The 25,400-nt window shown below is 32.8% G+C and overlaps 1 protein-coding gene across 1 annotated transcript; it reads left to right on the top strand.

The window, feature by feature from the left end:
* The first annotated feature begins 3,801 nt into the window (after window positions 1–3,801).
* On the top strand, window positions 3,802–19,240 carry LOC127714148 (uncharacterized). The gene is made up of 2 exons (XM_052220147.1): window positions 3,802–3,917; window positions 16,995–19,240. Exon 2 carries the CDS (start codon window positions 17,142–17,144, stop codon window positions 19,071–19,073), a length of 1,932 nt encoding a protein of 643 aa, XP_052076107.1. The 5' UTR covers window positions 3,802–3,917; window positions 16,995–17,141; the 3' UTR covers window positions 19,074–19,240.
* Window positions 19,241–25,400: the final 6,160 nt, after the last annotated feature.

The raw sequence follows: 25,400 nt of genomic DNA, 5'->3' as shown, positions 1-25,400 counted from the left end.
AATATACAAATATTGATATAATATATAACAACAAACCATAGTATACCGATTTGTATTACTTCAATATCATATTTATTACGGTGAGGTTGAATTCCCTGTCATTTATTTATCATCCACGCAAGAAAAAAAAATATATATCTGTACATTAACCTCACTTTCAGGTATAGAGATGTGATTTTTTTTTCTGAGACAAGTGCTTGTGACCATGCACAAGAACTTGCAGTCATCCGATGTTCAGTACTTCAGTACTTTGATTATAATTATCACTCCAAACATTGACTTGCAAGCACCCCCCCCCCCCCCCCCCCCCCCCTTTCCTCTTCCCCACCTCCTCGATCTTTTTTCAAAATGCTGGATCCGCTACTGATCAGTCTAATTTTTATACGACCGCAAAAAAAAATTTGCGGTAGTATATTGGTTTTACGTTGGCGTCGTCGTCGTCGTCGTCCGAAGACACATTGGTTTTCGCACAATAACTTTAGTTTAAGTGAATGGATCTCTATGAAATTTAAATATAAGGTTTATAACCACAAAAGGAAGGTTGGGATTGATTTTGGGGGTTATGGTCCCAACATTTTAGGAATAAGGGGCCAAAAGGGGCCCAAATAAGCATTTTTCTAGTTTCATGACAATAACTTGTGGAACAGTGTATGGATCTCTCTGAAATTATACCACAAGTTTCCATACCACAAAGGGATGGTTAGGATTGGCTTTGGGGGATTATGGCTCAAACCGTTTGGAAATTAGGGGCAAAAAAGTGAGAAAAAACAAGGGTGTCCTGGTTAATGGACAATTACTTAAGTACAAATTACAGTGTAAGGGAGGTAATTCAAAAACTACTTTGAATTACCTCCCTTACACTGCTTTTAAATTATGTATAAAAAAAATTTGTATTGTCTTTAGGTGATTAGCTGTCAATTCATTTTTAGAAGTTACTATTTTAATAATTTTTAAAATGCTGATTAATGTATTTAAATGGGTTATTATGGTTGCAAACTCCATGGAAATTTGAATTGAAATTATGACCATGACTGAGGGAAAGAATTTTTTTTTGGAAAAAGAGGGGGGGGGGGGGGGGGGGGGGGGAGGTTAAGAAAAAAATTTCCTCCTCAAGATTTCAGAAATCAAAAAGAAAATCCTTCAAAATATATTTAAATATTTTTAAAAAGGGGGGTGGGGAGGTCAATTCTCAACAGCATAGTGTATTGCACAAAAGCAAAAAATTGAATATAAATTCAAATCATATAACCAGTTCTAAGTTCTTTGACTACAGTTGTTCTGTGTCAGAAACCTATATTATGTTTCAAATATTGAATTACAATCCAAATTCAGACCTGTATCAAGCGCGAATATTGTGTCCGTTTTTGCCTCAACTGTTCAGGGTTGGACCTCTGCGGTCGTATCCAGCTGCGCTCGGCGAAGCAATTTATTTTTTATGCTGTTGTTATTCCAATTAGATCTAAACGGAAGTAGCGAGTAAATTGATCTGTCTATTCTTATTGTCACCTCACAAAATCTTATCTGGCACGTATGCACAATTTTATTTCAACCTAGGCAGGGGCTTCGATCATTTTTAGTAGGCCTGGTGAGCAGCTGTGACATCCAATACCCACACCTTTAAATTTCATATATTTTGAATAACAAATGATCCAATCAGCAACCTTGTCATGTATTTCATTTGCAATTCTTGACCTTATAAAATACCATGAAACTAGAAATAGTGACCCAGCGGCTCATTCCTACCACCCATTACATAGTAAGTACCCCCTTCTAGATTTCAACCGTAATTTCGGAAAATAAATTACATTAAGATTTGAAGTAAGTTATTTGCACAATTGCAAGAAAATATGCATTATGTTGAAGAACTTGCTATCTATAGATAGCATGTGTACATTTCAATATCCACCTCGATAATATATTAAAGTAATTGGCGTTACTTTTCAAATGTGACAATATCTAATATTTGATTATAACGTTACGTTACCTTATTTTTTTTAATCTTTATTCAATTATTTAACATTTATATACAATATATATATATTACATATTACACAATGAAAATTAAAGTCAGGATCTATATCCTTGATTGAGGTAGTAGGATCACGTTTAATAACAGTAACCTTAATACACCGTGCAATGTCAAATTGAATGTATTTTCAAACTTAATGTATTAGATACACATTGAGGGTGTCAAATAGACGTACGGTGACCAATAGTTGTTAAATTCTGTGTCATTTTGTCTCTGGTGGAGAGTTGTGTCATTGGCAATCATACCACACCTACTTATTTTTGTATCTTGTAATTCACACTAAGACATTATTGTCCACTGTGTTATTGTCAATGCAGAATGATAGTTTTCAATAATTTAGGAGGGGTCTTTCAGATATTTGATCATGTGTTATTGAAAAGCATGATAATTGAAGACATCCAATTTCATCTAACTACTTCTTAGTGTAAATTAACATACAGTTATGGCAAGCCGTTCTCGTCAAAACTATGTTTAAACCATTTTTCGAAAAATTTACACACCGAGAATTTAAAAAAAAAACACCGAGATTAAAAAACCTAAAAACACACACTGAGAATTAAAATTTACACACTGAGATTTCATAAAAACGCACTGAGATTACAAAAAATGAAAAACACACACTGAGAATTGAAAATTACACAATGAGATTTCCAAAAGACACACTGAGATGAAATAAACTGAAAAACACACACTGAGAATTTGAAATTACACACTGAGAATTTAAAATTACACACTGAGATTTGTGCGCACTTTTTATGCGCACATATCTAATTAGCTTAATTAATCTGAATCTATTACAAGCTTAAAACAACTAGGGGACAGAACTCGTTAGTCCTTCAATTTGGCGCTAAATGTTTTATAAAAAACATTAAAAATACAACGTATAGAAAAACTACGTTATTAAAGACCAATACAAGAAGAAAAATACCCACTTACTCTCATTACAAAATATAACCAAATGGTGAAAAACTTTATTAAAATTATAAGAAAACATTGGAACAATCTGCAAAAATACAAACAATGCAGTAATTTTTTTCCCCAAGTGCCTATTATAGCATATATATATATATATACGTAACAAAAATATAAAAAAATACCTTGCGAAATCAAGGTAACAGTTGAAAGACTTTTGAAAAGGGCCATGCTTAAACAGTTTTAAGCAAAAATCCCGATGTACTGTTAGTAATAATCTGAATTATAGGCAAAAAAACTTATGAATACGAGTTAGCAAAAAAATTTGTTAAGTCTTGAAATTTATTACGAATGTTGGTTGTAGGAACCGCATTTCATTATAATGACAAGAGTTCGGGAGACCAAGATATTAATCTGTTGAATTATTCATCTCATGAATATTCATTAGTAATTTGCATATTAATCTCAGTGTGTATTTTTGAAATCTCATTGTGTAATTAACAATTCTCAGTGTGTGTTTTTCAATTTATTTCATCTCAGTGTGTCTTTTTAAAATCTCAGTGTGTAATTTTAAATTCTCAGTGTGTGTTTTTCATATTTTTAAATCTCAGTGTGTAATTATAAAATCTCAGTGTATAATTTCGATTTCTCAGTGTGTAATTTCAATTTCTCAGTGTGTTATTTAAGGTTCTTAAATCTCAGTGTGATTTTTTAAATTCACAGTGTGTAATTTTTTCGAAAAAATGGTTTAAACATAGTTTTGACGAGAACGGCTTGCCATTTACAGTTGAATTGTTGTGAAAGTTCTTATAAATAGACATGCCTGGCTGAAGTCAATAATCAACTTTTAACATCCTGTACTGTAATTTCCCTTTACTTGGCCTCTGAAATTTTTAGATAAGATTCCCAAGGTCAGAAGGTGGCCTGGATAAACAATAAATATTGGTCGTTGGTGTGTTCTAGAGAAAATAGTACAGTAAGTTTTTGTTTGTAATGATTTTTTTACAACTGGCACTTATACACATAAAATTGATTGACTAGTAATCTTTTCAGAATACACAATTGTATTTTATCATCGTGATTTAACCATACACATAGTCACATTTATCTAAAATTGTAATATATTCGTTACACATTGAATTGTAGTTGTAGTTGTTATCTTGTACATGTTCAAATCATTTATCATGAATGAAAACAAGGTGCTTACTGACCTTTGACATTTATGTTCGTCAAGAAGTAGGCGAGTATCATGTATTTATTTTTTGTTTGTTTTATATTTTATGGTTTTTCCAAGTTTTTTTTACTGAGAATGTTTGCTCTCACTGACGAATACAGATATCTACGTTCTCGTTATACTTTCCTTTTTGATATAGTAAGAGAGGCACATAAAGGGCTTTTTTCAGTTAATGCTCCAAAAGTCACTTGCAGTATGAATTTATTGATCAGATATTTAGATATTTGTAATAATATTGACAATATTCCTATTGATATAAACATTTGTCAATCATTGTGATGTGGGAAGTCTCTAGTGTATTTTCGAATTTTATTGAGTTGTTACGATATACATAATAAACTGCATTAATATTCAGATTACATGTATATTTGGGTTATCAGATCAGTGTAGTGGTTGGTATAATTTCATTACTAATTTTATGTATTATTCCAGCTTAGTTCCCGTGTTTGCTTTAATTAACTGATTTCCCGAGAGGAGGTTTTAATCGTGATATTCACATTATCTCTATTAAATTCCCTTCCTTTGGAGACAAGTTTTATTTAAAGTGAAATTAAAGTCCACTAGTCCACAAGTTCACCAGCTGTCGACATTTAATAGCCTATCTCATTAACAAGAATGTGTTCTGCACCGGATGTACATAAACTAGTCCTAAAACATATGACTTCACATTCCTGTTCAATTTTTAACGTTTTTATACTGATATTTTCTTTTATGAAGGCGAAGTGGCACATTGATAGTAAAAACAAAAAAATAGTAAAGGAAAAATAAAAGATAGCAAAATAAGTAAAAAGAAAATATCAGAAATAAATAGAATTAGAAAATAATGACCCCGAGGTCAACATATACATGACCAGTTTAAAATCGTATTACTCAATAGGAATAAGAATACCATTTTATTCCAAATAAGGTCCAACAGGGCCTAAACACTTGTCATGACAAAAGCATTTATAATTTGGGTTTTTGAAGTAGACCGTAATCTTCTGTCCTTAATGTTTACAATCAGGTAAGATACATTTTTACATGTATAATGAAGTTTGTTAACCTTCCCTAGTTTTTGTTTATAAAGGTAAAGATAAAGATATTTAAATTCAATGTTTTCAAAAAAAGTGGACCACAAACACAACAAATATGAAGCTCTGAAAGAGGACCTGTTTAACCTACATGTACCACAGGTCTGTATTTAATTTGATCAGATTGGTTCAATTAATTTCTTAGCATACATACCAATATTATCACCTTAGCAATGGCATAGATACACTGAGATACAGAAGAATACGGACAGATTACTATTATATAAAAAGATTTACGGTCTAGTTCCATGTATAAAAAAAAGCTATTTACGTCTATTAGGTTAAAAAGGCGGATCCTTTTCATCTTAAGCTTATTTTGATATGCAAGTATCCACCCAAGGCTTAACACTACAGAATTTTCCTCGTCTTACAATAGAAAACTGGAACAACAATTGTGTTATAATGTACCTTTTATGCTTATTTGAATCAATGCTATGCTTTCATGACAAAACAGAGTTTGATAATATTTAAAAGTTGTCTAGAATCAATATTTTTAAGTATCAATAGGGCTGACAGAAATGGTAATTGACACCATAAAAGATAGTTTAGATGGGGTCCCTTATTTCTTTATTCTTTAACATTTTAGACCATTTTTCTCTATTCTGTATTTATTTTTGTCCATAATTTTCCATTTTATTATATTGAGCATCGAATTATTCTCTATTCTATAGTTTTTGCCTATTTTTTTCTATTCTTTATTTTTACCCATTATTCTCTATTCTGTAAACCACATCAACATGATCAAGACCCTCATAAAAAATAGTTTCATTCATATGATAAAAAAAAAATTAATGCAACTTATATCCATGATATCCGACCTATAATTGCTTACTTTTAACACATTGTGACTTGGATGGAGAGTTGTCTCATTGGCACTCATACCAGGGGGGGGGGGTCATGCCACATCTTCTTATTTCTATTTACAACTTTTTCTATATCATTTTCGATCAATTAGTTTTTGTTTTACTATCAAATGTACGGTAGAAAAGGTAAATAAACGATAGTGATAATTTTTTAGGGAATATAGAGTGGGGCGCACATATTCGCCGGGGACAGAATTTCGCCGTTTTATGATTTTGAGGTGTAAAAACTTCACAGGATGGCTGAAATGGAAGAAATATGCCGGTAAATTATATTTTTATAATAAATATGATTATTTTTTAAACTTAGACAAAATTTAGGCACTTACCACAAAGGACCGGAAAACGGACAACGATTTTCGGCCAATTTCCTGAATGAAAAACACGATTTTAAAGAAGTATTTCTTAGTAATTCTTTGACTGATTGCCCTAAATTTCAATTCTTTACACCTTTGAAATGTCTGCTATTCATCTATAATGAAATTGATTTGATAAATATTGTTTAAAGCTGCAGTTATTTGGTTTTAAATAGATGTGTAAAAACGGCGAATATGTGTCCCCCAATGACAAAACATCAGGAAATATCAAATAGCCTTTAATCTAACTTTTCAGATGAATTTTTTCAAAGAAACACGTTTTCAAGCTAGGAATATTTTGCTTTTGATGTTATCTTCATATAGAAATATCAGTATACTTCAAAAACATAAAGACCTGAACATAAACTGCAGAAAACATGGAAAATTATGGCGAAAATGAGCACCCCACTCTACATTCCAGGGGGGAAATAAAATGTCATTACAAAATAAATGGGATTATTTGATTTTGCCATGTATTTAGGGACTTTCCGATTGAATTTTCCTCGAAGTTCAGTATTTTTGTGATTTTACTTTTTATTAACTTCATGTTCATAGTACACTAAACAAAATCTGACATGAATAGTGTATAAAGGTTAGTCATCTGTCATGTATGATAACATTGTACTTCATGTGATCACGTGTATGGAGGTTAGGAATCTCCTTGTTGTGATCGATGCTGTAAAACAGAGAAAGGTTAGCTATCATTGTTATGTCGCACAACTTTAATCAGATATAGTGCATTCTTTGGTCAGGCGAAATGCAGGACTGCCAAGTCTCACGGTTTTGCATTTAGCGTGAGATTCACGCATTTTACTTTGATCTATACACCTTATCGCTATTTGGAAAGCTGTCCCGCTTGACCCGAGAATCTGTCCCGCTTGAACTTTTGACGTATTACAACAATCACTTATCCATTGTGGCGTCAGATATTTTCTATTATGACATCAAAATTTTACGGGAACGTTTGTGACGTCCAGTAATGGCGGACAAATAGCGATAAGGTGTATGGTTTTTTCTCTTAATTTGATCTTTACGATTTTGGCCAAATCTCACGCATTTGCATTATTAAAAGTTGGCAGAACTGAAAATGTCGTAAAGTAAAACGAATACTTTGTCTGGGTGTTTATCTTACAGTTATTTGAATACAATGGAATGATAAGGAGGCAAAACGGGAATTGGGGTGGGGCAATTTCATGAATTTGTCAAACGAAACATCTTCTTCCGACGCTCTTATGATATTGAATCGTTATATATAAACTGATTATTTGTCGTTGCATGATAATATTTTCAATGAATAAAACTAGTTGTACAATACATGCTATTTATTTAACATGTTTAAAACTGAAGTTATATAATATTTATGGGATATATATAAAATTGTCCACGCAAGTAGTGATCAGTAGTTAAGCATGGTTGCAATATTTTACGCGTCAGTAACAAGTAGCTTAGCATCAATGGATTTACTTGCATGCTTGAATATTATATTATGTACCCCAACCGTGTGAAAACATAAAAAAGTAAGAGGTGTATGTAACGCTAGATTAGTGCAGTTGACATCATGGGGATGTCTCAGTTCAGTATACAAAAATCATGAAAATAAAAACGTTTTAAAATAAAATAAAAAATGGTTTTTTTTTTATTTTTTATTTGTATTTGACATTCAATTTTACTAAATTACCAAGTGGAACGTTACACGTGCAACAAATAGAGCAGAAACTGCTTACCCTCTGCTGAGTCTCGAATCCTGATTTTAAGTGGGATTCGGGGTGCTTTAAAATACTTTAGTTTCCCGCGTAATATTTTGTGAACTGCATGTTGTTTGTTTGTTCGTCTTCTGGCGACGGGGTTGTCTGTCTTTCTTCGACTTTAGGTTTTTGATTACCCCCCCCCCCCCCCCCCCCCCCCCCCCCCCCTTTTGACTATCAAATCCCGTATCTTGTATTGCTAAAGTGAATAAAGTGAAGGACTGGAGAGATGTTACTTGTTATGTTAAGAAAATCATAGTTGTATACATAAGTTAACCAAATTACCTAGTTTTACTGTTTAGATTGCTGAAATTGATATTGACTTTTTAGACGATAATCAGTTATTCTTTTTATCTTCACCAAATGAGTTCCAATCAAAAAGAAAATGACATTATTTGAAGAACATAAAGTACACAATCGGATAGTAACATTCGTGAAATCACGTGCATGTGAATGGGATCATAATGTTTATTTTCAAAGTTTGAATCATCAACATGATCAATTGATATTTGTAGGAAGGATAAATATAATGCTTTTCACACAGTTGTCCTCAATCCTCCCCAGCATGGAAGGCCTGGGATAGTGATACACACACAACATAAGAACATAAAAGTCAATTAGAAAGTTTTGTTAAATGCTGTCTCATTGACGTATCCCAAAACCTCTTTCAATCTTATCTCTGTTTACATTTCCAGTTTTGTTCTTGATCAACGTTCATCATGCTCATATTTCATGGTCATGATGGTAGATCCTACTAAGCAATAAGTAAAATATATTTAATGTATGGAATTATTCCAAAGTGTCCATGTATTTAAACAGTTTTCTAATAGATTTTCAACATAGATTAAATCGTGACCAGTAAAGCAGGCGAGACATTTCAGCAATTGGAATCTTGTTTAAAAGTTTGGTTGGATAACTGTCTCGTTGACTGTAGCATCCAACACCTTCATTCCTATCTGTGTATGTAGTTTCATCTTTGTATGACAGGCTTTAATATAGATTTATTATACTCAAGTCAGTGTGTGGCTCTTTTTATACGACCGCAATTTTTTTGCGTTCGTATTATGTTATGGCGATGTCTGCGTCATCGTCCGAAGACATTTTAGTTTCAAGACAATAACTTGAGTATAAGTGTATGGATCTCTATGAAATTGTAGTACCACAATAGGAAGGTCAGGTTGGGATTGAATTTGGGGGTTATTGTCGTAGCTGTTTAGTAATTAGGGACCAAAAAGGGGCAAACAACGCGCATTTTTCTTGTTTCAGGACAATGACATGTGTATAAGTGTATGGATCTCTATGAAATTTTACCACAATGTTCCATACCTCAAAAGGAAGGTTGGGATTGATTGTTGGGGCCATGTCCCAAATCCACAGGGTTCATCAAAAATCAAATTCTTTGGGTTCTTTGATAAGCTTATTCCAACCATGTATTTAGATTTTGTATATTGGACCATAATTTAACACTCTTTCTGTGTCAGAAACTATGCTATGTAAAATATTTAATCAGAGCTGTATTGCACAATTAATAGAAATTGTAAGTAGAGTCATAGTTAAAAATAGATATAGCACAAACATTTTCTGATGGCAAAGTCGATACCATGTAACAAGAAAATTTAGGCAACATTTAAATAATGTCATTTTTCAGTGTTGACAGTTGAAGTAAAGTCTTAAAGCGTGCAGCACCTGCACGATGTTAAAAGCACATACTATTGTTTTTAAAATATTGAACAGGAAATGAAATGTTCATGTTGATCAGGAAATTAAATTTTCAAATTCATCGAAAAGTGTTTTCGACGGCTAAATTGAAGTTAAAACAGATATTGTAGTGGTAATATAAAATTAAAAAGTTTTAGTTAGTTTGAATCTTATGCAACTTTTGGGTTTATAGACATACCTGAAAACTGGCTGCTAGCGGAGTGGCTGCTAGCGAGTGGCTTCTAGCTTGAGTCTAGCATATGTTTATCTAATTTTAGAGAAGAAATATAGTTTGATGGTATTACTTACCAAATAGATGTTTAAAACAAAAAAAACTGAGTCTGTTAATATGGAGAGATCATTATGTCCAGTTTCTGATATTACCACTCCAGAACAGGAACAATGAAGTTTATTGAAATTTTGTTTATTTTAACATTTTTGTCTCGCCTGCGACGAAAGTCGGGGAAAGCGAGACTTGGTGATTGCTTTTCCGGCGACGGCTGCGGCGACGGCGTCAACAATTGTTAAGTTTTCTGCTAAGTTACTAGTAGTCTGATAGAAACTACTTGTCATGCTTGTGATAGATTATAGATATTTTGTATGCAAATGCATTACTATCAGTACATATCAGTTTGACGACAATTTTGAGGCCCTGTCCCCCAATTTTAAATGTTAAGTTTTTATGCTTAAGTTAGTTTGATAGGAACTACTTGTGATAGATCAATGATACTTTGTGTGAAGTTGCATTACTATCAGGGCATATCAGTTTGAAGACTATTTTGAGGCCCTGCCGCCTAGGCCATGGTCCAGTGACTTTGAATTAATTAGCAATTTTAAATGTTAATTTTCTGGTTAAGTTAGATTGATAGGAACTACTGGTGATAGATCAATGATATTTTGTATGAAGTTGCATTGCTATCACTACATATCAGTTTGACGACTATTTTGAGGCCCTGCCCTCTAGGCCACGGTTCAGTGACTTTCAATTAATTAGCAATTTTCAGTGACAAGTTTTCTGCTTAAGTAAGTTAGTTTGATATGAACTACTTGCGATAGATCAATGATATTTTCTATAAAGTTGCATTACTATCAGTACAGTTTGACGACTATTCAAAGGCCCTTAGGTCATGGTCCAGTGACTTTTAATCAATTGACAATTTCCAATGTTAAGTTTTCTGATTAAGTTAGTTTGATAGGAACTACTTACAATAGACAATATTTTCTATAAAGTTAAATTATGTCTGTACATCTTAGTTGGTCAACCATTTCAATGCCTTACCAAATAGTTGGTCCAGCAACTTTGAATTAATTAGCAATGTTGCTGTCCATCAGATTGTCTTTTTCTGAATTTTATGCCGACAGGCGAGACATATCTCTATGTCAACAGTTTAATATAACTAATCATGGAACTTAAATATTAAAATGAATAAAGGAAACTTTTGTATTAATTCCCTATACATGCTATACATTAGCTAATGTGTGTATTTGTTTGATCATTTTGTAATTCTTTGATTGTTATATTTTGATGTATTTCATGATGGCCTCAGGGAAGATTATTTTTACAGCTATAACTCTGTAACCCTCTTTGAATATTTAAAAAAAAATTCTTCCTTTAAAAAATACACATAATTTGTATTACATATTTACATTTGTAATCAATTCACATTTATGAATATGGATAAGTGTTGTGTATTTGTAAATGCTCTTTTATTCCGACGTTGGAAAGTTCCGGGCGGAAAGAACTAACTAGGCGAAAAGTTCCGGAGCAACTTATTAACTAGTTACTTTGTTCTTCCTCTGGTTTAAAAGTTCCACCGGAACAAAGAGACTAGTTGAAAAGTTCCAACGGAACATATCAACTAGTTAGAAAGTTCCTTTTTGCCAAATTAGTCAAAACCGGAACTAACAAACTAGCCCAAAAGTTCCAACGGAACTTATCAACCAGGCAGAAAGTTCCATTTGGAGAATTGATGCAAAGTAAAAGCGCAACATATTGTATTTGAACCTTTCAAAGGGAAACCAAGATACTGATTACAAAAGTCAAAAGGAACTTATCAACTAGCCACAAAGTTCCTCTTTGGCAAATAAGTCAAAACCGGAACTAACAAACTAGCCCAAAAGTTCCAACGGAACTTATCAACCAGTCACAAAGTTCCATTTGGAGAATTGATGCAAAGAACCACATGAGGAGGGGGGTATTCTTCCCTCTCTTGAGGGTACTATGAATACTAAATTTGCATGATAATGCAACTTATTCCGTTTTATGTGAGCTATGAAATACAACTTAAATTTTGCATATTTGTCCCCAAAGAAACCCCTTTCAGTGCGTTGGGTATTCTTGTAAATTAATGATTTGCTCTTATATATACTGATACTCATTCTTCCCCCTCTTTCTACAAAAAGGACGAAATATGGTATATTCGGAACGATGTAACTAGTTGTTCTGTTTCGCCAGAACTATTCAACTAGCTACATTGTTCCGGGACTTTTCAACTAGCTACTTTTTTCCGGAACTTTTCAACTGTACTCGGAATAAAACAACTAGTTGGAAAGTTCCATCGGAACGAAATAACTAGTTGAAAAGTTCCGCCGGAACAAAGTAACTGATGGAACATATAGTGGCTGTTACATATTTACTATTAATTCATTCATGCAGCAATATCCACCAATTATCAAGAAAAGAAAACGTGTGGTATTCATCAACTAACACACTTATAATTGGTGTGATAAATTTATTTGAAAATTTTGTGTTTTCTAAGTGGTATGGGCAGCCACTGAAAAGCCGATTTTAAATTCCATCATCATTTTGATGCGATATCTTGGGGATAACTGTAGGACTGTATTAATGGGGAATGATATTTTTGAAATTGTTTATATACCCCCGCCGTAGCGGAGGGGGCATTAAATTTTACCCTTGTCCGTCTGTACGTCCGTCCGTCCCGAAATTGGTTTCCGTTCTCAAACTTAAGTTTGCCTCAACCAAATGTTATAAAACTTATACACAATGCTTATAACCACAAAACACAGAACGTTCGAATTTTGGTGTCGTCACTGTTACCGTTCTAGAGTTATGCCCCTTTTCAAATGTAAAAATTACTGAATTTTTTCTTTCCGTTCTCTAACTTAAGTTTTCCTTATCCAAATATTATGAAACTTATACACAATGCTTTTTACCACAAAACACATATCAATAAAATTGAGAATGGAAATGGGGAATATGTCAAAGAGACAACAACCCGGCCAAAGAGCAAATAACAGCCGAAGGCCACCAATGGGTCTTCAACGCAGCGAGAAAATCCCGCACCGGAGGTGGTCCTCAGCTGGCCCCTAAATAAAAATGTTTACTAGTTCAGTGAAAATGGACGTCATACTAAAAGTTTTAATTTGGGTGGCGTCACTTTCACATTTCTAAAGTTATGCCCCTTTACAAATAATTTAATTTTGGATGTAATACGTCTTCTGATTGGCTGAAAGTGTTTTGTCTATCAGCTCATAGACATAATTTTGTCATGTGACCGTAACGTCACCAACGTTTTTTTTCAAAATTTACTCCTTAAAAATGGAATTTAGAATTAAATTATAAGGAATGACTGTAATATTTTTTCTGTCTATTCGAAATAACCTAAAAAATGTGGTGCACACTTATAAATAACCCGCTACGCGGGTTATTCAGTGTGCACCACATTTTTTATGTTATTTCTTCATAGACAGAAAAAATATTACAGTCATTCCTTAAATGGAAAAATTTATTAATTTTTCTTTTCCCTTCTCCAACTTAAGTTTGCCTCTACCAAATGTTATGAATCTTATACACAATGCTTATGACCACAAAACACAGATCAAGTTTGAAATTTGGTGGCGTCACTTTTACCGTTCTAGAGTTATGCCGAAAAATTGCTGAATTTTTCCTTTCCGTTCTCTAACTTAAGTTTGCCTTAATCAAATGTAAGGAACTTATACACAATGCTTATTACCACAAAACACAGATCATGTATGAATTTGGGTGGCGTCACTTTCACATTTCTAGAGTTATGCCACTTTACAAATGAACAAATTGATGAATTGTTCTTTTCCCTTCTCCAACTTAAGTTTGCCTCAACAAAATGTTATGAATCTTATACACAATGCTTATAACAACAAAACACAGATCAAGTTTGAATTTTGGTGTTGTTTCTTTTACCGTTCTAGAGTTATGCCGAAAAATTGCTGAATTTTTCCTTTCCGTTCTTTATTTTGTATTTACATTGTATCATAGGTCAAATTTATTTGTTCAGTGTATGTTCATTGGTGTTAATATGTCCTTTGATTGAGTTAAGCTATTTCAGTTGATATTTTATAGTGTGTCTTTCTATGTTGTGATGTTACACTATTGTTTCAGAAAAAGGGTGAAGGTTTGGTACCATTAAAACGTTTAAACCCGCTGCATTTGTTTGCACCTGTCCTAAGTCAGGAATCTGATGTTCAGTAGTTGTCGTTTGTTGATGTGGTTCATAAGTGTTTCTCGTTTCTCGTTTTTTATGTAGATTAGACCGTTGGTTTTCCCATTTGAATGGTTTTACACTAGTAATTTATGGGCCCTTTATAGCTTACTGTTCGGTGTGAGCCAAGGCTCCGTGTTGAAGACCGTACTTTGACCTATAATGGTTTACTTTTATAAATTTTGACTTGGATGGAGAGTTGTCTCATTGGCACTCATACCACATCTTCTTATATCTATCTAACTTAAGTTTGCCTTAACCAAATGTTATGAACTTATACACAATGCTTAATACCACAAAACTCAGATCAAGTTTGAATTTTGGTAGCGTCACTTTTACTGTTCTTGAGTTATTTCCCTTCATAACATTAAATGCAAGCGGGTGCATCATCTGTGTCCCATGGACACATTTCCCATTTATTTTCATTTTTGTATGTAAATTTTTTGAAGAACTTCGTGATAGGTTTGTTTGTTATTCTGTATAAATTACCTTTCAGAATGCTATATATATGTATATATTCTATGAGTGAAGCGAGCCCCTCTAAAAACTTAGCTCATATTGTCCATTAATAAATAAATTAATTAAACTCTTGATGTACTTTTTTGGATATGCTGAATCTGTCCAAATCGGGTTCCAAAAATTGAGTATACGGGTTGTTTGATATGCTTAAGGTTTTAACGTTATTCGTCGTGAAGGTACCTCCATTACGACCATCTTTCAAACATTTCTGTGTTGCCTTTGTAATTGGTCCGAACTGTCTTCAAGAGTGGTCCGAGTTGTCTTAAGATTGGTTCGAGTTGTTTTGGTCCGAGTTGTCATGTATTCGTCTTGAACCAGTTACAAAAAGATTTTTTTCCTGAATTCTCGTAGCGAAAAGGGGGTGTGGGCTTTACTTTTTATACTTTCTAGTATAGAGCATATGAATTTTATTTATAGAAGCGGAATTTCATCAGTCGTAGGGAACCAGCTATTCCTTTTAGGGATTAAGAGTGTAGGACAGTCCCTGTAATAAATCCCCTTTTAAAATAATCAGTTTCAGTGTCTGTCTGTTTAGCTCTCACGTTACAGTACGACCTGGGACATACTCAGTCCAGATCAATAGACGATAAAAATTTGAAATGTTTGACATATGTTGTCACAATGTCAGTCTAATTGTCTGACACAAGGAAATTATTTTTTGATAAAATCATAACAGGTTCCTTGGGATAAGCAAATACAGAAAATATAACTAGGTTTAAAATGTTAACAAGTGCTCAAAACCAAATCCCAGGGACAATTATGAGACAGCACAACATAAGAACAAACATAAAAAAAACCACAGTTAATGAAGGATTTTGAACCGCTTTCAAATCTATATGATGACAACTATAACAGTTCATGATTGATTGTTGGGTTAGTGTTGCACAAATTAAAGTTTCCGAGGAGACTTCAGTGTTAATGCCTGCCAACTTTCAAAATCTACATTGGATATATTTAGCACTAATATGTTTATAATGAAACAAAAACCCCACTTTCAGCACACTTTACTAAAATCATAGTGGCCAATTGTTATTGACAAAGGAAGTCGGAATACCTAAAGGTCAATAACCACCTTCAACAGAAGACTTTTAAGTGAATTCTCATCAACATGATCAATTCCTGGTATATTTGCTTCCCTCAAGTTTAACATGTTGAGATGCAATGTATTGAACTATAGAAGATTTAATTTGAATCAACAGTATTCATGGTATAAGAATTTATGTCTAGTTCAATCTGTTTTGGAGGAGACATGAGTAAGTATATTATTTTTTGAAGAAAAAAATACGTCGAAAACAACAATAGCATATAGCAGGCTTGGTTGGTGTGGTCTGCTTTCATTGTAACTCAAGTTGTCCTTTCATTTTCATCAATCTCGGAGCTATCAGCTCTTTGATTTATTGTTAAGATGAAAGTTACGTATACTACCTGACCATTTAGGGGTCTCGGTGGCCGAGTTTTCTAAGAAGTTCATCTACAGCGACCACTAGCCGGTCAACACTGTGGTTGTGAGTTCAAACGCCGCTCATGGCAGGTTCGTTCGACTCCTATGTTGATTGTCTAGGAATGCCAATTTTCCTGACGAAGGTCTCTGGTTTTCTCCGGGGATTTCGGCTTTCTCCACAATTAAAAACTGGCCACTGCGATGTAGCCAAGCCTGCTGAAAGTGGGGTTAATCACAAGCAATCAATCAATCAATCAGTTAAACTGCAAATAAATTTTAGCAAATTCAAGGTTGGTATAGTATTAAGGTCAATGCTTATTCATATTGACATGGCCTCTAAATTCTCGAATCCCTGCTATATTGTGTATAATTGTAGCTCCTAAGCTTATGTTATTTACAATTCATCTGTTCTAAAAGGATAGGAGAATGGTGATATGTAAATCGCAAATTATTTTTTGTTCATTGTGAAGTTAGTTCTAGCTTGGTGTAATACTATATAGCTATTCATGTATTAATTTTTCAATTCATCATATAAAACATGGAGAAAAATAACGAGGCATCCGTTAAGAGCTAGATATTCTATTATCACAAAATTGAGCAACAATAGAAATTCCTTTTTTTTTGTATTTATCACAATATTTTATCTTTTTAGGTGCAAAGGGTATAAGAGATCTACACTCCAAAGGTGATTTTTGTTCGATGATTACTAACAATGGTCCATTGGATGGGTTTTGCATGAAATATATAGCTTTATATCAATATTACTAGTAGAACATGCATGACGTAGTTAACAGTTACCATGGTTGGAGAGAAACAGAGAAGCAGGCTTTGGAAAGCCGGAATTTTAAGACGCATGTTTGCAGGCATCGTGATAGTAGGAATCAGTTATTTTTGTTATCTAGTTTTCTTTCAAGCACCTGGTCATTTTGTTTATACGCATGCTAATACACATGCTCAGTGCATGATTCCACAGATAAATCCGTTCGATAAAGATATTCTAGCATTTTTTTGGCAACCAGATCCTATAGTGTGTACTAAAAACACTGAACTAGTTTATATCGATGACAACGATACTATACACATTAATTATAGTCGAATTAATTTAGAAGTTGTTAACTGTAGTTGTCAGAATATAATTCGAGAAACTGAAAACGATAACGAGGTATTATTTAGATTACCAGTTTGGTTTTCTAAAAGTTCAAAGTTGACCTCAGACTTTATCAAAGTTCAGTGCTACGATTACAGCGGTAATTTATTGTATGAGCGTCTACACTACCATATTCATAAATCCAGAAAAAAATTCACATCTGATGAAAATCGCTTCAGTGTTTTAATACTTGGAATAGATGGTATGTCGCGCTTGGCAGCTATTCGCGAACTTCCAAAAACACTAAGATATCTCCAAGATACTTTACAGGGATACATTTTAAAGGGATATGCAAAAGTTGGAGAAAACACATTTCCAAATATGGTGGCTTTTTTGTCTGGTCGTATAGGATACAGCAAAGATTTTCCGGTAGATCCGAATGTGTTTTTCGATAAACATCCATTTATCTGGAATAACTTCTCAAAAGATGGTGCTGTTACTATGTATGCTGAAGATTGGCCTAGACTGTCAACGTTCAACTATGCTGTTCCAGGATTCAACCAATCACCAACAGACCATTATTTCCGTCCTTTCTATTTGGGTATAAACAAAATGCGAAAGTATCAATCAACGATAAATGAGGCATTGTTATTTCTCGAAAACCAAAATATCAAAGTTGGTAAAACATCAACCTTGTGCTATAGTGATAAGCCAAAACACGTATTACAGCTGGACTATTTTAAACGATTTTTAAAATCTTATCGCAACAAGTTAAAGTTCGGTCTTTCTTGGTTAAACGAAATTAGTCATGACTACGTAAATTTTATAAAGTTAGCAGACGATGATTTGCTTGATTTTTTAGTATTTCTTAAAGAAGATGGTTATTTAGAAAAGTCAGTATTATTTTTTGTAAGTGATCACGGTTCACGAGTAGATAAAATCCGAAACACACCAATAGGACGTATTGAAGAGAGAATGCCATTCTTTTCAGTTGTTCTTCCTCAGAACCTCAAAGACAAATTTCCACAAGCTGAATATAACTTACGAACAAATGTCGAAAGATTAACTTCTCCTTTTGACTTTTATGAAACTGTTGTAGATATTTTTAAAAACGAATATTCTCATAGTACAAACGTTGTACAGTATCCGTTGTCAAGAGGAATTAGCCTTTTCAGAAACATCCCAAAACAGCGATCATGTGCCGATGCTGGGATTCATGAACATAACTGCGCATGCTACACTTCTGAAAATATTCCAGTAAACAATACCGGGATTGAACGTGTAGCCGCCTTTGTTGTTACAAAAATAAACCGTGATTTATATCATTTAAGAGAAAAGTGCGTAACATTGACATTAAATAGGATCATCGAAGCAAAACTAATTCACTCCCAATTAAGACATAATGAACAATACGACGACAAGAAATTTATGCATAATTTCATCAAACCAAAAGAGGACACAAACAAACGTTTTTTGATTCTTTTTGACGTTTTGCCAAGTGCTGCTATGTTTGAGGCAACTGTAGAGGAAACGAATGCAATTGAATTTTCAGTATTAGGACATGTCAGCCGGACTAATCGTTATGGAAACCAGTCATCGTGCATTAATGATAAAAGATTAAAACTTTATTGCTTTTGTAAGTGAATGATCGTGTTAAAATGATTATACATTTTATACTGTTATTTTTCTAAGATGAAGTATTAACAGATATACAAAAAAACATGCCGAGCAAACCAAAGTGTATTTGTTATATAAGATGTGACGTATATAGGTGCATACTCGTTTTTTTTTAAAAGAATACTTAAAATATATATTCAGAATTTATTACTTTATTTCAACTCGTTGGAATGCTTTCTTCTTTTTAATATAATATTTTTGAATAAGTGCACGTCAATGAGACAGCAACTCAACAACAAAACTAATACATATTTACTAATATCCCCGGTTTTACCCCATTTCTAAAGACAACAATGGAAGTCATGTCATATTTGGGGCATTTTTTTGTCGTTTTTTGTTCAACAGAAACAAGTCGGTTTTATTCAAAAATTCATATCAAATGTGTTGTACGTTATAAATGACAACTGCGTATGTTTTTTTAGAAGTTCTAACATAAAAATTGTTTTGATAAAACGTACTGAATTAGAATACGAAGCCTTCAAACCCGAGCTCGTCATCCGTCGAGTCAATTTTTTCAACAAAAAAGTTGAAATTTCTTTCTTAACCTGGGGCAACCTATGCTGAATTAAAATTATGTGATGATACTTTTTATGAACTGGCCCGTGTCAAATTTGTGCTATAATACGCAAATGTGCCACTTCGATCTGACAAAGCGGTTGCGATAGTAATTTACGAGTTGTTGACACTTCAAACAAATTAGAATAATTATTATTCTAGCACCATATGTTGAACATTATTTTCAAAGGAACATAATTAAAATAAATAATTACCTTTTTACTAAATACAGTTGATTATATTTTTATACTACAGATATATATGTAAAATATTTTGATAAGTAAATACATTTTATCATTTTTATAAAATAGTATAGTTCCTGGACTGAAATAAGGCTTTGCAGTTACTCTGAATCACTATATTAATAACTGAGTTTATCGTTTCCGTTCTCTAACTTTAGTTTGCCTCAACCAAATGTTATGAAACTTATACACAATGCTTATCACCACAAAACACAGATCTAGTTTGAATTTTGGTGGCGTCACTTTTACCGTTCTAGAGTTATGCCCCTTTAGAAATGGAAAAATTGCAAAATTTTTGCAAAATTTTATTTTATTCGTAATATCAAGTAATTTTTAAAATTGGAGTTATCTTCCCTTGTCCATGATTATAGTTGAATCAACTACAATCAATGCTTCATACAATGCAATGTTTAATTTTGACTTCCACTGATAAAACACAGATCAAGTTGAATTTGGGTAGTGTCACTTTAATCACTATTGAGTTATGCCCCTTTATAAATTGAAAGATTGCAAAATTTTTAGTTTCCATTCTGTAACTTAAGTTTGCCCCAACCAAACATTATGAAACCTATACACACTATTCATAACCACAAAACTAAGATCAAGTACAATTTTTTGTTTCCGTTTTCTGACTTTAGTTTGCCTCAGCCAAATGTTATGAAACTTGTACACATGCTTATTACTACATAATACAGATTAAGTACGAAATTTGGTGACGATGCATACATTTTTATCACGTGGTGATTCGTTTAGATTCGTCTAAAAAGCGTATCCCGGAACTGCCGTTAGTGATTATGCATGTAATAAGAGTGAGTAAAATGCAAGTCTAATACAGATTGCTTCAAGTTCAAAGGAGGACAAGACTTTAATGTTTCCATTTTTTAATTTTCAACTTTTACGGGAGTCCATCACAAATAATGAATTATTTACATCACGAGTGTCTGAATGATGTCAAACATTTAACTAAAAGAGAATAATTTATCCAGTCAAATTCACAGCTGAATTCTCCATTGCTTTTTCAAACAAATATATATTTTGAAGACTAAATGTTGTGTACCTTCTGTTCACATGCATGTTGACATCGATGTGTGAGACGAAAAAAAAAACTACAATGTCAAAATATGTTTTTCTTTCGGAATTTAAAATTTTAATTTTAAACGGGGTTTCATAAGGGGTGACAGATCTTTAATTTAAATAGTTGTTTTACTTTATGCTACGTATTAATTTTTAGCTCACCGTTCCTTCGGAACGGTGATCTTTAGCCATCACTTGGCGTCCATCGTCGTCCGTCTGGTGTAAACTATTTCAAACATCTTCTCTGAAACTGTCGAACCAATTCCAACCAAACTTAAGCTGAATGATCTTTAGGGTATCTAGAATAAAGTTTGTGTTTTATTTTCTGTTTCGTCAAAAAACATGGCTGCCATGGCTAAAAATAGAACATAGGGGGTAAAATGCAGTTTTTGGCTTATATCTCAAAAACCAAAGCAGTTAGAGCAAATCTGACATGTGGTATAAGTGTTCTTAAGGTAAAGTTCTATCAGCCCTGAAATTTTCAGATGAATCTAATAACCCATTGTTGGGTTGCTGCCACTAAATTGGCAATTTTAAGGAAATTTTGCAGTTTTTGGTTATTATCTTGAATAGTATTAATGATAAAGATAAACTGTAAACAGCAAATATGTTCAGCAAAGTAAGATCTACAAATAAGTGACTATGACCAAAATTGCAATTGACCCCTTCAAGAGTTATTGCCCTTTAAGGACAATTTTACACAATTTGTTTATCATGTTTTCTAACTTTAAAAAATCTTCTCCTCTGAAACCACTAAACCAATTCAAACCAAACTTCAGCTGAATGCTCCTTAGGGTATCAAGAATAAAGGTTGTGTTTTATTTTCTGTTTCGTCAAAAAGATGGCTGCCATGGCAAAAATTAGAACATAAGGGTAAAATGCAGTTTTGGGTTAATATATCTCAAACACTTAAGCAATTAGAGCAAATCTGTTGAGAGGTTAAAATGTTCATTAGGCCAAGTTCTATCAGCCCTGAAATTTTCAGACGAATCTAACAGTCCATTGTTGGGTTGCTGCCACTAATTGGTAATTTTAAGGAATTTTGCAGTTTTTGGTTATTATCTTGAATAGTATTAATGATAAAGATAAACTGTAAACAGCAAATATGTTCAGCAAAGTAAGATCTACAAATAAGTTACTATGACCAAAATTGCAATTGACCCCTTAAAGAGTTATTGCCCTTTAAGGACAATTTTACACAATTTGTTTTTCATGTTTTCTAACTTTAAAAATCTTCTCCTCTGAAACCACTGAACCGATTCAAACCAAACTTAAGCTGAATGATCCTTAGGGTATCTAGAAAAAAGATTGTGTTTTATTTTCTGTTTCGTCAAAAAACATGGCCACCATGGCTAAAAATAGAACATAGGGGTAAAATGCAGTTTTTGGCTTATATCTAAAAAACCAAAGCAGTTAGAACAAATCTGATATGGGTTCAAGTGTTCATAAGGTGAAGTTCTATCAGTCCTGAAATTTTCAGATGAATCTAATAACCCATTGTTGGGTTGCTGCCACTAAATTGGTAATTTTAAGGAAATTTTGCAGTTTTTGGTTATTATCTTGAATAGTATTAATGATAAAGATAAACTGTTAACAGCAAATATGTTCAGCAAAGTAAGATCTACGAATAAGTTTAAATGACCAAAATTGTCAATTATTGACCCCTTTAGGAGTATTGCCCTTTGAGGACAATTTTACACAATTTGTTTATCATGTTTTCTAACTTTAAAAAATCTTCTCCTCTGAAACCACAAAACCAATTCCAACCAAACTTGAGCTGAATGATCCTTAGGGTATCAAGAATTAAGAGTGTGTTTTATTTTATGTTTCGTCAATAAACATGGCCACCATGGCTAAAAACATAGGGGTAAAATGCAGTTTTTGGCTTATATCTAAAAAAAACAAAGGAGTTAGAACAAATCTGACATGGGTAAAAGTGTTCATTAGGTGAAGTTCCAGCAGCCCTGAAATTTTCAGATGAATCTAATAACCCATTGTTGGGTTGCTGCCACTAAATTGGCAATTTTAAGGAAATTTTGCAGTTTTTGGTTATAATCTTGAATAGTATTAATGATAAAGATAAACTGTAAACAGCAAATATGTTCAGCAAAGTAAGATCTACAAATAAGTTCAATATGACCAAAATTGTCAATTGACCCCTTTAGGAGTATTGCCCTTTGAGGACAATTTTACACAATTTGTTTATCTAGTTTGCTTACTTTAAAAAATCTTCTCCTTTGAAACTGCTGAATCAATTTCAGCCAAAGGAAAGGCTGAATGAGTTTCAGAGTATCTAGTATAAATTTTGTATTTTATTTTCTTGTACGTCAAGAAACATAGCCACTATGGCTAAAATGGAACATAGGGGTAAAATGTATTTCTTTGTTTTTGAAGAAAATATGACAGATACAAAGAACATCTCAATGGGATTTTTAAGCCACTCATTAATATATATTAAAAATCAAAAATAATCACTGATGAAAGATTTAAGCAAAAAATTACAGGTGAGCGATTCAGGCTCTTGAGAGCCTCTTGTTTATACTTCTGTAGAATTTATATAATGTAAGTTTGTCTGTGAAAAGAGTAGAAAAAACGAACAGACCATTCGCATAATTTTCAACGTATTTGTTTTAGGACGGCCAATTTGAATTTTATTTTCTATTATAATAAGACGTATGCTTTTAAAAAGACATCAATTTCTGACTCCAACGGAAAGTAAGAAACAGAAAACAGAAAATTTCTAAATTGCCGCCAGTTTCATTTTCCGCGAAAAACGCAACTTCAAAATGACGGGTTATAATATCAGTCCCATTGTTGTCTTAAGAAAGTAGCAACAACCGTCGTTTCTAAGGGCTTGCTTGACTGTATGATGCATGTCTCTTCACCACATAGCACGCGAAGCGTAACAGTTACGATGCATTTAAATTACTATGTAGATTCAAATAGATTCAAATATTATTCACTTCAAACGATAACGTAAAACTTCCTGCAAAACATATAAAGGATGTAAAGTTCAGTGCCAGCAAAAAAGAAGCCAAGATAAAGTGTTTATCTCTTCTTCACAAATACTTTTTCAATTGAATCTCGAGGAAATTGAAAGAATCATCTGAAAGCAGTTATAAATTTGTAAATGCTTGATTTACTTTCAATTTATATATAATTTAACCGGCCTTCAAGTTATGAAGTCAGAGGCAGATTTTTATATCTATTTCATTTCTTTTGAGGGTGGGAAACTTTTTTTTTGAAATATGCCACTCCTAACATTGTCATGGTACCAACCTAATTTTTTCTGTTTTCTTGTTTATGGAGTAACTGTACATCTCATAAATTCACGTCAATCGTTAAATATAAATACCGACTGACTGTTCCTAGTATAGATAAATCCATTTTATTTCTTTAAATCCTTTTAAGAAACTTGTATTCTTATGGAACCTATCTTATTTTACAGCTTGTGACATATTTATGGAGACAAAAGCGTTGAAAATAATATATGATGGGATGGGGTATTAAGTGCCTATGACTTGATAAAAATAAGAAGATGTGGTGTGATTGCCAATGAGACAACTCTCCGCCAGAGACCAAATGACGTAGATGTTAAGAGGGGTGAAACATCTTTGCTTGTGCCAAATCCCTTCCGTAACATGGGACAGTGGTGTAACAGTTCCTCATAAGAACAAACTATTGAAACCAATTAAAAAGGGCTTAAATCATTGGTTTAAAAATTCGATATTAAAACTAATGAAAAACTACCGGTATATCGTATAAAAGATGGCCTAAATTCATTATAATAAAATAAACTACTCCATAAGAGTTAATCTTATATTCAAATGCAATACTGGTAACCCTTAAAACTGTAAGACTATATGCCTTATTGTATAGAATGTGTATAACTTTAATATTATTTTTGACTGTTCGCAGTGGGAAATCTAGAGAACGAGAACAAAAGAAAATTCACTCTATGATAGAGTCGAGAAAATCAATAATAAAACAATGCCGGCGACGATACTGATCAAAAATTATTTCAAAATAATAATTTTAAAGAAATTATTTGTTAAACTGTGTAATTAGAAATATACATGCAAATACATGATGTTTTATGTTCAGTATTTATCCAGTCTAATTAAAATTTAATTAGACTGGTATTTATCGAGATAATTGCATTAGAAGCTTGTGAAACTGAAATCTGAAAAATGATAATCTTTGCTGCCTATTGATAAAAAAAAAAAATGGAAAAAAATCATGTACATACTAAATCTAAAGATCTTTCGGTTCACCAATTTTTTTAGTGTTCCACAAAGTCCTTAGCATGTTACAATTTCCCAAAATATACTTATTTTTCACATCTATGTTTTCGAGTATATCGGTCTGCTCTTGTCACATGAACATTCAATATATATATATTAGAAATATTGTCTTTTCGTGA

Source organism: Mytilus californianus, unplaced genomic scaffold (assembly GCF_021869535.1).
Source record: "Mytilus californianus isolate M0D057914Y unplaced genomic scaffold, xbMytCali1.0.p SCAF_9, whole genome shotgun sequence".
NCBI classification, from domain to species: Eukaryota; Metazoa; Mollusca; class Bivalvia; order Mytilida; family Mytilidae; genus Mytilus; species Mytilus californianus.
This window is presented reverse-complemented; position numbering and strand designations above follow the sequence as displayed.